Source organism: Hyla sarda, chromosome 4, assembly GCF_029499605.1.
Source record: "Hyla sarda isolate aHylSar1 chromosome 4, aHylSar1.hap1, whole genome shotgun sequence".
Taxonomy (NCBI): Eukaryota; Metazoa; Chordata; class Amphibia; order Anura; family Hylidae; genus Hyla; species Hyla sarda.
The window spans coordinates 143,469,058-143,482,397 of record NC_079192.1 but is presented as its reverse complement, the minus strand read 5'-3'; the positions used below and the strand labels follow the sequence as shown (position 1 = coordinate 143,482,397).

Sequence of the window (13,340 nt, the reverse complement as noted above, 5' to 3'; positions counted from 1 at the left end):
AAACTTTTTTTTTTTTTAATCAACTGGTGCCAGAAAGTTCCACAGATTTGTAAATTACTTCTATTAAAAAAATCTTAATCCTTCCAGTACTTTTTAGCTGCTGAATACTACAGAGGAAATGGTTTTCTTTTTGTAACACAGAGCTCTCTGCTGACATCACAAGCACAGTGCTCTCTGCTGACATCATGAACACAGTGCTCTCTGCTGACATCTCTGTCCATTTTAAGAACTGTCCAGAGTAGGAGATAATCCCCATAGCAAACATATGCTGCTCTGGACAGTTCCTAAAATGGACAGAGATGTCAGCAGAGAGCACTGTGGTCATGATGTCAGCAGACAGCTCTGTGTTTCAAAAATAAAAGAATTTCCTCTGTAGTATTCAGCAGCTAATAAGTACTGGAAGGATTAAGATTTCTTTAATAGAAGTAAATAACAAATCTGTTTCACTTTCTAGCACCAGTTGATTTATAAAAAAATAAATAAAATAAAAAAAAAAAAAAAATTCCACGGGAGTACCCCTTTCAGAGCGAACCTGCCACATTGAAGATGCAATTTGATGTGGCAGCAGCATCTTGTGGATCAGATTCCCAGTCTCCGGTGAACTGAAGACTTCCTGACATGGGGCATTGTGACCTATTATCTTAAACTCTAGGAATTAAAAGTCACTGGAGACTGGGTGTGGGGATACTGGAAACCTGGAATGTGCAATGATTAACCCTTTAATGACCAAGTCAATTTGAGCCTTAGCCGGCGCCGAGAGCTCGTAACGTCATAGCCCAGCCCCTCATGACGTCACACCACGCCCCCTCAATGCAAGTCTATGGGAGGGGGCATGACAGCCGTCACGCTCCCTCCCATAGACTTGCATTGAGGGGGCAGGGCTATGACGTCACAAACTCCCGGCTACAGCGTTCGGAACAGTTTGTTCCAAACGCTGCGCAGCGGAGTACCCCTTTAAAGGAGTTATCCACTGAAAATGTTTATGTAGTTAATATGCCCAGGTTGCTTAGTAAAACAAAAACAGCTTTTACTTGCCTCCCTCGCTTTCTCCAGTATCTATTCTGCACCCAGTCTCTGCCATAATGTACTTTCCAATCACCGAGAAAGCAGAAATTCAGATCTGCTCGACGTCACCCGTTTTATGATATGCAGCTGGCAGATCAGATTGCATGTTCAGCGTCACAGGTTTTCTTTCATAGTGGACTGGAGCATTGTTAGTTTGGTCTGTGAGCCAGTAGCTAGGAGCTTGCACTAGGGCTGGGCGGTATGACCAAATGTGTGTATCACAGTATTTTTTAAACTTTTGGCAGTTCCACGGTATATAATGGTATTTCCTAGCCCCCCTCCCATATTAATTATCAGCCCACATCCCCATCGGGGTAAATACTCACATACCACCCGCAAGCGCTGCCCTCCTCGTCCTGTTTGTTGCGGTCTCCAGCGCTGGCACTCTATACTGTGCGGTATCCCTATGCCCGTGCTGCACTAGGTAAACAAAATAAACTTTAACGCACCTACGTCGGCCTTACGCTGGGGACGGGAACGTCGGAGAGCCGCCAGCCTATCACCGGCCACAGCGATGTTCCGCCTCGGCCAGTGATAGGCCGAGCCCACTGTCATGTAAGAAGCCGGCTTCTTACATGACGGTGGGCTCAGCCTATCACCGGCCGAGGCGGAACATCGCTGCGGCCGGTGATAGGCTGACGGCTCTCCGACGTTCCCGTCCCCAGGAAACAAGTGAGGCCGGTACCTGACCAACGGGAGGTGAGTTAAAGTTTATTTTGTTTACTTTTTGCAGCCCGGGCATAGGGATACCGCACAGTATAGAGCAGTGGTCTCCAACCTGCGGACCTCCAGATGTTGCAAAACTACAACTCCTAGCATGCCCGGACAACCGTTGGCTGTCCGGGCATGCTGGGAGTTGTAGTTTTCCAAAATCTGGCAGTCTCCAGTTTGGAGACACTGATCTAAGATATATGGGCACCTTAAGGCTAGGTTCACACTGGGCCGGAGAATGAGCAGGCGGCGCTAGGGAGTTGTAGCTTTGCAACATTTGGAGGTTCACAGGTTGGAGACCACTGGTATAGAGTTTCAGCGCTGGCGGCCGCAACATACAGGACGAGGAGGGCAGCGCATGCAGGTGACATGTGAGTAGTACCCTGATGGGGACAGCGCTGGGCTGATAATTAATTGGGGGGGGGGGGGCAGAACAGCGCTCGCAGGTCACATAGGATTAGTTTCCCGATGTGGGGACAGTGCAGCGCTGGGCTGATTCATTCATTCCAGAGGGGAAGGGGCCAAACCGGTATTGCAGTATGGGTTAGAATTCATATTGTGCAGCACAAAAATGTCAGTATTCGGTATGAACCGGTATACCGCCCAGCCCTAGCTTGCACAATGCAACAATATTTTTTCCCTAACAAGGAAAATTGGTTATTTGGTAAATATAATGTATAGAGTTATAGAACAATAAAGCATTTTATTGGATTTTATTTTGACGGATTTTCACACTGCACTGTAAAGGGAAAACTCAATGTAAAATGAAAAGAAATAAATGGTCCAGATTTATTAATACTGTCTGCATGGGACCATCTGGACAGGCCAATAATCGCTCTGTGTAATCGACCCAGCTATCAGCCCATGAATGAGCAAAGGCTTATTAGTAGGGTGATTGTGTGGTTTTAACCTGTTACACACTGACATCGCTGACAAATGACCCAGCCATAGGCCTATTAGATGAGCACGTATCTTTGTTGATCAGTGCTTGCATTGATCAGTCATCTCCCTTTCTTCTACCAGCCTTCGACAAGTTTCTAGTACTACCGTTAGATTACTTTGCCTTAGCAAACAACCAGCGAGGTTTGTGCAGATGCTGATGTGTTCAGCTGATTGAACATTGCCTAGACTAGATGCAATGTCCATTCTCATCTGAGAGGACTCCCCTCCTGGTCTGCAGTAGGGATCGGCCGATATCGATTTTTTTTTAGGGCCGATACTCTGTGGAGGATAGCCGATAACTTATACCGGAATATCGGTATAAGTTATCGGCTATATAGCTCTTTCCCACCCCCCCGGAGACACCGCTGCAGATCATTGATTTAAAGCGCCCGCTTTAAATCAATGAACTGCAGCGGCTTTTGCCAGAGACCGCTGCCGCCACCCGCTTTTCTCCCCCTGCCTGTCCTGGAGTCCTCCTGAGTCCTTTCACCGCGACCGCATCGCGCTGGACCCCCCACCGCACCGCCCGGCCAGAGACCGCCGCTGCCCCATTGCCTCCCCCATTCCCGGTTTTATAATTTCCTGTTCCCGGGGTCCGCGCTACTTCTGGCTCTAGCGGCGTCCTCCTGAGCTGTCACTGTGCTCACTGACGGTGACGTTGCGTTGAGGACGTCACTCGTCATTGCGCAGCGCACAGCGTAACACAGGACGCCGCAGGAGCCAGGACCCCGGGAACAGGTAATTATAAAACCGGGAATGGGGGAGGCAATGGGGCATCTCTGGCCGGGGCGGTGGGGGGTGCGGTGTGGAGGGAATTATCGGATTATCAGCAACTTATTGCCGTTACCAATAACATCCAAAATCGTGAATATCGGCCGATAATATCGGCCAAACCGATAATCTGTCGATCCCTAGTCTGCAGCTATTGGGAGATGAAGCCTCATTCTTTGAGAACAAATATCTTGCAGTGGTAAGAAATTTAAAAGTTCTACAAATTATCTTAGGTTTCAAAGTGTACGAACTGCAGTAAAGGCTATAAAAATAAATAAATAAAAATGCCTCTACTTTTCTACATTTTTTACACTAATTTTCAAAACTCTGACAACCAAATTTCTTGATACACTGACTGAGCTTTATTCACCCGTTTAGGGTTCGCACCTGCTGTATATGCTACAGCAGTGGTCTCCAACCTGCGGACCTCCAGATGTTGCGGGCATGCTGGGAGTTGTAGTTTTGCAACATCTGGAGGTCCGCAGATTGGAGACCACTGTGCTACAGAGTTGATGCTGCTAATTTTATTTGTAAAGCAATGTAAATGGCTAAATACAGTATGTGTGAATGTAGTCTTGTGATCTGGGAAAACCTTATCTTGGATGAACAAACATGGAAGCCAATAAAAGTATAAATCTATTCTATTGGAAGTAGTTATTGAAAGAGCTTTATTGGTTGTTCAGTCATTACAAGTCATACAATCAATTACAATCACACAAAGCATGACAGTACAATAATGTTCCCTAAGCTATATATCGCACAGCATGCTACTATAACACTCCGCTCAATCCTGAAAAAGAAATGCACCAAAAATCGACATAACCAAATAATATACCCTGTGATCGGGGGAGGGGCCTGGGAGACTATGGGGGTAGGGAGGGGGGTGGATCACAGGGCCAAACCACTGGGCGATAACTGCAGGGGGACATGGGGAAGGAGAAAGATTTTCAATCCTCTTCTTCATCGACGCTCAGACTGTCCAAGAGGGCGTAGTCTCTCAGCAGGCTCCTGATGAAGCTGCAGCCACATGTAAAACCTGTATACATCTATATGCAGACAGGTGCTGTCTGGTCTTACATATCCTTACAGTGATTTCCTTATGTGTTTTTAGGCATGAAGAGGACAACTCCTATGCAACTTCTTCCTATCAGCATTGAGTGAGAAGCGGAAGCGGACTACCGATCCACCAACGGAATATCTAAGAGACTTCTTCCTATAAAACAAGCTCCATAGCTGATATTTTATTACTGTATTGCACTGAAAGAAGTTCTTTCTTCACAACTATTCAGTGTCCTTATTATGTCACCATTTATAATCTCAGCCTTTCAGAAACTATATTATTTTTCATTGCAGACATACTGTATCTTGTAGCAAACTATATGTAAGACAACTTCCTTTGTGTTACATGATATTTTATCAAGAGGCAGATCCCACTTCTGAAGACTGTTTCCAAAATGAACTGCTCAACTGCAGGGTTTATTTGCAATATGGTGTGGATGTTACTTTATTTTTTCTTTTTTTATTGCAACTTTTACTGGTAAATGAATTGAGTTAATCTCTGTTAAGAATTTCTGGTCTAAAAACAGAATCACTTATTAGCCAAAGTCTGAAGGGGTTTCAGAAGGAATAAGAAATGAAAAGGAAATCCTTTGGCTCCAAAAATTGTACAAAAAAAACATACAAAAAAAACATGCAAAATAAATGGTTTCTCATCCTTTGTTTCCAGTGGTGACAATGTCAAATTGCTCAAGAACTGATCCAACCTAGCTGTCCCAGACTCTTCAAGTGCCTAATAATTCTGCTGTAACAGACCCCCACCCCCTGCCACACACCATATATTCTTGAATTAGAGGGAGACACAGGTGACCATACATATAGAATTAGTAATGGTAGCCACTTGCGGTTGTTGGAAACGAGTTAAAGGGGTACTCCGGTGGAAAACTTATTTTTATTTTTTTATCAAAAAAAGTTAAACAGATTTATAAATTACTTCTATTAAAAAATCTTAATCCTTCCAGTACTTATTATCTGCAGAATACTACAGAGGAAATTCTTTTCTTTTTGGAACACAGAGCTCTCTGCTGAATCACGAACACAGTGCTCTCTGCTGACATCTCTGTCCATTTTAGGAACTGTCCAGAGCAGCATATGTTTTCTATGGGGATTTTCTCCTACTCTGGACAGTTCTTAAAATGGACAGAGGTGTCAGCAGAGAGCACTGTGGTCATGATGTCAGCAGAGAGCTCTGTGTTCCAAAAAGAAAATAATTTCCTCTGTAGTAGTCAGCAGCTAATAAGTACTGGAAGGATTAAGATTTTTTAATAGAAGTAATTTACAAATCGGTTTAACTTTCTGGCATCAGTTGATTTAAAAAATAATAATAATAATTTCCACCAGAGTACTCCTTTAAGAATAGGCAAAGAGAATTTGCAACAAATTGACTCAAGACTATTGAGGACAACTCAATGACTTATTTACTATAGATTTTTGGTTTTAGCTGTTTGGTCATTTAACATGCATTTACATGCAGCTTTCTTTTATTATTTTTACTTTTTAATGTGCTGAGAGGATGCAGTTATTTTTGTGTGTGTTGATTAAAATCTTAAACTGTCCTGTCCTGGTGTCATTTTATTGTATTTTTATTTTTTTCACATCGATATACTTGGACAGATCTTCTTCTGAAAGTTCAAAAGAGCACAATGACCTCCATAATTCTTAAAGAAAGATTCTTAAATGTGAACTCCGCAGGATAGGGAAGAAGTGTCTGATCATGGGGGACCTCCTGCCTGGCACCCCAACTCTCTCTGCAGGAAGTGGTGGTTGACACGTCCCCTCCATGCATCTCTATGGGAGAGCCAAAGATACAGCATCTCCCATAGAGATGAATGGAGGGGGCATGTTGACCACTGCTTCAAGCTGTGGCCTCTCCGTGCATGGGGAGAGCCAAGCAGAAGATCGCGGGGGTTGCTATGGGCAACTCAGCAACTTCCTCTGCACAGGTTTTGATGAATCTCCCCCCAATGACTAGTGAGGGTATAGTCCAAGCAATGTCAGTACAAGATGAAATGCTTGGAGGCGTTAAAGCAAAGAAGGGACACTTCTAGTGTAACTTTTAGTTAAATCTAATGTAAAGGAATCAATTCTGAAAGAATGGATTGATACAAAAGAGATTATCCATTCCCAGGGAAATAAAGAATAGACTGCCCTTTCTTTCGGATTCTAAAATCTGGGATGAAAAAAATGAACATACAAGTGGTCGAGTTGGTTAGATTAGGTGCAATTCCGTTTGTCCAACTCTGTTTCCGGAGGACTTTGGCTTAGCTCCTTTTAATAATTTTTTTTTAATTTTTTACAGAGATTATAAAGGGGAAAAAAACAGCCTTTGGGGTTACCCTAAAGGCACACTCTTAATCCTTAAAGGGGTACTCCAGTGGAAATTTTTTTTTTTAAATCAACTGGTGTCAGAAAGTTAAACAGATATGTAAATCACTTTTATAAAAAAAAAAAAAACTTGACCCTTCCAGTACTTATCAGCTGCTGTATGCTCTACATGAAGTTATTTTCGTTTTACATTTCAGCAGAGAGCACTGTCGTCAGACAGAAAATAAATTCCAAAAGAAAATAATTTTCTGTGGAGTATACAGCAGCTGATAAGTACTGGAAGGGTTAAGATTTTTTTAATAGAAGTAATTTACAAATCTGTAACAAGCATAGAAGGAAAAATACGGAGCACTCACACTGCGACTCTTGTACGGAGGCTGATGGATGAACTCAGAGTCGTAGTGTGAGTGCTCCGTATTTTTCCTTCTACGCTTGTTACAGTCGGTATGAGTATCTTTATACACGTAGAGCACCTCCTGGCATCGTAGCTCCCTCCGATCTATATTCCTAGCCCAGGTGGGACACATCTACCTTGTTGATAACATACTGCTAAGGGACAGTTCACACTATATTGGAAGATTGAAGTACTAGTGCCGTCTCCTTCCTTTCTTTCTTACAACCGGACCATATCATTTACAAATCTGGTATGTAAAGAATTGGGGCTCAAAGGTCAAAGATAGTGGATCCAAATAATAGGTATGAATAACAGTGGTTTATACAAGATAGTGTAATAAACAGTGGTACCAGTGATTCACAGGGCCCTTGTGATATCACGATATTCACTAATAGAAAGGTAATAATAAAGATAAAATGAATATATATATGTGACCATCACAATAAAAATACGCATAATGAAAGCAATAAAAATTGTATATAAAATATAATAAAAAATTGCAATATAAATCAGTCCACTAGGGTAGTATTAACTAAAAAGTCCATAACAATATAGCAGCAGTAGTAGAAAAGAAATTGATGGTAGTAGATTTGCAGCTGCAGTAACCCGTAGCAACAGTCTTTTTTAATTCTTTATCTGCAATTGCATTTGAATCCTGATACTCAATAGACAGACAGTGTAGGAAATGGATGAACTGCCGGCATAGATTAAGTCAGTGAGTGATTACACTGTTTCAATTGAACTGAACAGTAGCGCTTAGGTAATAAGAAATTGATACTTTGTAATCTCACCGCTCCTGGGCTGCTGCAATGTGTAAAGCAGAGGATCGCTTCCAGATGTCTGCGATCTCCCAGATAGACTCTCTGTGCGTGGGAAAACACTGCCGGAGACTCAGCCTTCTCCTAAGGGGCAGTGTCCGTCAGCGGTGGTCTCGTAGTAACGGTCCTGCAGCTATTCTATTCCTGGTTAGCTGCGGCGTCCTCGTGGCAGCGAGGCGCGCGTATCACAAAACGGGTGGCTGATAATAGTCCCTCCTTCTGGCAACGGGGTAAGTAGCCAGCAAGGGTTGAGTGAATAATAATTATGGTGGTCACAATGTCTTTCTAATAATGCTGGACGCGTTTCAAAACAGTTTTTTTCTTCAGCAGCAATTTTATACGTCTAATTGCTGCTGAAGAAAAAACAGTTTTGAAACGCATCCAGCATTATTAGAAAGACATTTGTAACCAGGAATAGAAGCGCTGCAGGACCGTTACTACGAGACCACCGCTGACCGACACTGCCCCTTAGGAGAAGGCTGAGTCTCCGGCAGTGTTTTCCCACGCACAGAGAGTCTATCTGGGAGATCGCAGACATCTGGAAGCGATCCTCTGCTTTACACATTGCAGCAGCCCAGGAGCGGTGAGATTACAAAGTATCAATTTCTTATTACTTAAGCGCTACTGTTCAGTTCAATTGAAACAGTGTAATCACTCACCGACTTAAAGGAGTACTCCGGAGCGCTGGTACTTAAAAAAAAAAAAGTTTGCCTCATCTGATAGCTCTTTCAAAGACCTTTCCAACGATACCTCATTTGTCAAATTTGGCTCAGCCATTCTCTTGTAATTGCCACCTGTAGCAGTAAGCAGCCATGTCATAAAGACTACATTTCCCATGACTCCCTGCGCCAGCTTCCTGTTAGCTGCTGCTCTCTCCCCCTCCCCCTGTGAATCACTGGTACCACTGTTTATTACACTATCTTGTAAAAAAAAATTGGTTCAGATTAGAGATGAGCGAATTTACAGTAAATTCGATTCGTCACGAACTTCTCGGCTCGGCAGTTGATGACTTATCCTGTGTAAATTAGTTCAGCTTTCAGGTGCTCCGGTGGGCTGGAAAAGGTGGATACAGTCCTAGGAAAGAGTCTCCTAGGACTGTATCCACCTTTTCCAGCCCACGGGAGCACCTGAAAGCTGAACTAATTTATGCAGGAAAAGTCATCAACTGCCGAGCCGACGAATCGAATTTACTGTAAATTGGCTCATCTCTAGTTCAGATACAACAGGAGCCACTCCGCTTTTAATTTTATTTAATTTACAAATCTGTTTAACTTTCTGGCACCAGTTGATAAAAAAAAAAAAATATATATATATATATATATATATATATATATATATATATATATATATAGTTTTTCACCGGAGTACCCCTTTAAACAGATTTGTCAATTACTTCTGGTTCAAAATCTTAACCCTTCCAGTACTTATCAGCTGCTGCATGCTTCACAGGAAGTTGTATTTCTTTCTGGAGTTCTTTTCAGCCTCACCACCTCTGTCCGTATCAGGAATTGTTCAGAGCAGGAGAGGTTTGCTATGGGCATTTGCTTGTACTCTGGACAGTTCCTTACATGGACAGAGGTGTCAGTAGAGAGCACTATGGTCAGACTGAAAAGAATTCCAGAAATAAATACAACTTCCTGTGGAGCATGCAGCAGGTGATAAGTACTGGAGGGATTAAGATTTTTATATAGAAGTAATTTACAAATCTAGCAAAGTAGAAGAGTAGTCAGCTCACCCTGCCACCGCACGGCAATAAAATCCTCCAAGGATACGAAGAAAGCAGGTAGATGCCAGCGATTATGAAACTTCACCTTTATTGGAACCACCTAAAATCATCGACATGGAGAGACTTCAATAAGACAAACATGTAAAATTCCAGGAATCAGCGCCAAGCATGACGCGTTTCAGGTCATGTGACCTTTCATCAGATGACCTCCATGCATCTGATGAAAGGTCACATGACCTGAAACGCGTCATACTTGGCGCTGATTCCTGGAATTTTACATGTTTGTCTTATTGAAGTCTCTCCATGTCGATGATTTTACGTGGTTCCAATAAAGGTGAAGTTTCATAATCGCTGGCATCTACCTGCTTTCTTCGTAATTTACAAATCTGTTTAACTTTCTGGCACCAGTTGATTTTGAAAAATTTGCTTTCCACCAGAGTACCCCTTTAAACCCGATTACAACCCTCTCTTCCTCTAAGGCCTGGGTCACTATTTGAAACCTTTTTTGAAAGGAAAATAAATGGGGCATATCTGACAATAATAAACAATGGAGAGTTTATCAATTCTTTAAAAATCAATAAAATCTAAAAATAAATATAAAAATGTAATATTTTTATATTTGTGTATTAATAAACACTAGCCTTTCTACTAACATTGATTTCCTATTAGTCTTAAATATATACATATACTGTGACCACATTGTCTTCATGCACCTGGTGTCAGACAGGGTGATATTCTGACCACTAGTATATTTTTTCCTCTTTAGGGTCTATTCACACGTACAGTATTCTGCGCAGATTTGATGCGCAGGATTTTCTGCAAGGATTGATGGGATAGGTCTCTGGCGTAGGATCTCCAGTGATTCTAGTGACCATTTCATATTCATGCCTATGGATTTAGAATGGGCTGTCTTAAAAGCTCCTGTAGGCATCACACTTTTTGTACATATTGGGGGAAATTTAGCAAAACTTGTCCAGAAGAAAAGTTGCTGAATTGCCCATAGCAACCAATCATTTTGATTCTTTCATTCTTGAAAACACCTCTGAGAAATGAAAGAAGAGATCTGATTGGTTGCTATTTGCAATTCAGCAACTTTTCCTCTAGACAGGTTTTGATAAATCTCCCCATAGGCCCAGATATATCAAAGAATGTCTACGGTAGAGCTATTTTCCCACGTTTATTTGGGCGGTGGGTTTGACAAGCGTTCATCTTATTTAATAAGAAGGTGCAGCAGGATAATGAATTTTGCGCAGCTCTGCTGTGGTGGGAAACGCTCTACCACATACACTTTTTCTAGCCGCTTGTGAGGGAGGGAAGTAGACACTTTCCCGGGTCCTGAATTTGGCAGGTTAGGTGTTTTTATTTACTTTCACAGAGCTGCCGGGACATTTTTACTTGCATTTTAGATGCTACAATCAAGATTGATTGCAGTGTCTAAGGGGTTAAAGCCAGGCATCACCGTGATCAGTGATGTCTGGCATTAGAGGTGGGTCCTGGTGGCAGATAGCCGCCAGCCCAGGACCACCCAGCTATGACCCGCGCTCAGCACAGGTCATAGAAGGGGAGTGGGACGCTGTCGTCCACAAGAGGTTAAAGGGGTACTCCGGTGCTTACAGATCTTATCCCCTATCCAAAGGATAGGGGATAAGATGCCTGATCGCGGGAGTCCCGCAGCTGGGGGACGCCCGTGATCATGCATGTGACACCCCGTTTGTAATCAGTCCCCGGAGCATGTTCGCTCCGGGACTGATTACGGTCCACCGCAGGGTCAGCCGCATGTGATGTCACGCCTCCGTCCCCGTGTGATGTCACGCTCCGCCCCTCAATGCAAGCCTACGGGAGGGGGCATGATAGCGTGACGTCACACGGGGGCGGAGGCGTGATGTCACACGCCGCCGGCCCTGCGGTCGACCGTAATCAGTCCCGGAGCGAACACGCTCCGGGGACTGATTACAAATGGGGTGTCACATGCATGATCACGGGCGTCCCCAGCTGCGGGACTCCCGCGATCAGGCATCTTATCCCCTATCCTTTGGATAGGGGATAAGATGTGTAAGCACCGGAGTACCCCTTTAAAGATTGAATTGCGGAAGGTAGAAGTGATTCTCACGCCTACTGGTAGGTGGTGTAGCTTTGCGCCTAAAAAAGTACCTTTGCGCACAAAATAGCGACTTTTGACAAATGCTGTATACCTCCAATTCCACGCAGATTTCATTCTCCTGTCAGATCTCACATGAATGTTTAAGGATACAGATATGCACAATAGTTAATGACTATGCATTATTTTATTTAAATCATTCTTTTCTTCCTAAATATGTTACTTAGTGTGTACAATAAATAAGACCGTCATCTGCCATTACATTAATAAACCTCCAGTGCTTCAATGAATTGTTCCTCCTAACATCCAAATAGAAGATGAAATGACTATTCACACCCTGTTATTATTCTATACATCTGTGTGGAGAATTGAGCTTGACACAAGTGTCTAACTATATAACATGCTACAGCTTCGGGGGGTTAAAATGTTCTCCGTACACATGACACTCTGGAGGTCTCTGAGCTGAGAGCTGTTTACAGGAGTGCTATATCTTTATCTTTGTGGGGGTCCCAGGAAGTAAAAATATGTATCCTGTAGAAAATAAAGGGGTGCTTCCTAGTACAGTACTGTAAAACAGAAAATAAACTTAAAGGGGTACTCCGCTTCTCAGCTTTTGGAACACTGGAGCCGGCACCGGGAGCTCGTGATGTCATAGCCCCGCCCCCCTCAGTGCAAGTCTGTGGGAGGGGGCGTGGCGACTGTCACGCCCCCTCCCATAGACTTGCATTGAGGGGGCGGGGTGTGATGTCATGAGGGGGCAGGGCTATGAAACTACACTGGCTTATGTACCACCACAGAGATTCTCCTAATCTTATAACAGAGCTGGGATTGATCCTGGGCGAGATACCTCCGAGATATCTGACAATTCCCCTAAAGGCACTGCTCGCTTTGTTGTTAGATGCTATGAATGTTCTTCAAATGGGTGAAAATATGAGGTTCTCCTTTGGTTACACAATCAATCTACAAGCGGCACATCCATTCAGGGATCTCCATCACATTTATACTCATAATATCTATTGTATCTGGAGCCTGCGCAAGGGCCCTGCACTAGACTCCATTTGCTTAATTTAATATATTGCATTTTATTTAATAAATATTATAATATTCAAGAAAAGAAGATTGTCCAGCGCACACACGTGTAAAACCGAGCTGCTTTATTGCATAGTTGCCATAGGATACATCGGACACTCAGGTAACGTGACGCGTTTCGGCCCGCAGGGTCGAAACGCGTCACGTTACCTGAGTGTCCGATGTATCCTATGGCAACTATGCAATAAAGCAGCTCGGTTTTACACGTGTGTGCGCTGGACAATCTTCTTTTCTTGCATATGGTTGGACTGGTCCTGGTCCTGTCCGCGCGCAGAAGTCTGGGGTTGAGCTGGTTCTACTCGCTTGCACCTTCTATATTATAATATTGTACCATACTGGACCTAA

At 43.3% G+C, this 13,340-nt stretch overlaps 1 protein-coding gene across 2 annotated transcripts in view; it reads left to right on the top strand.

The window, feature by feature from the left end:
* The window catches only part of LYSMD2 (LysM domain containing 2), a 36,031-nt gene extending 29,930 nt beyond the window's left edge, over window positions 1-6,101 (top strand). For both annotated transcript variants that reach the window (XR_008892496.1, XM_056572321.1), the window contains one exon: window positions 4,601-6,101. Coding sequence is in view for 1 of the 2 variants with exons in the window: in XM_056572321.1 (XP_056428296.1) it covers window positions 4,601-4,646 (46 nt within the window). In the remaining variant the exon portion in view is untranslated. The remainder of the gene's footprint in view (window positions 1-4,600) is intronic.
* The last annotated feature ends 7,239 nt before the right edge of the window (window positions 6,102-13,340 follow it).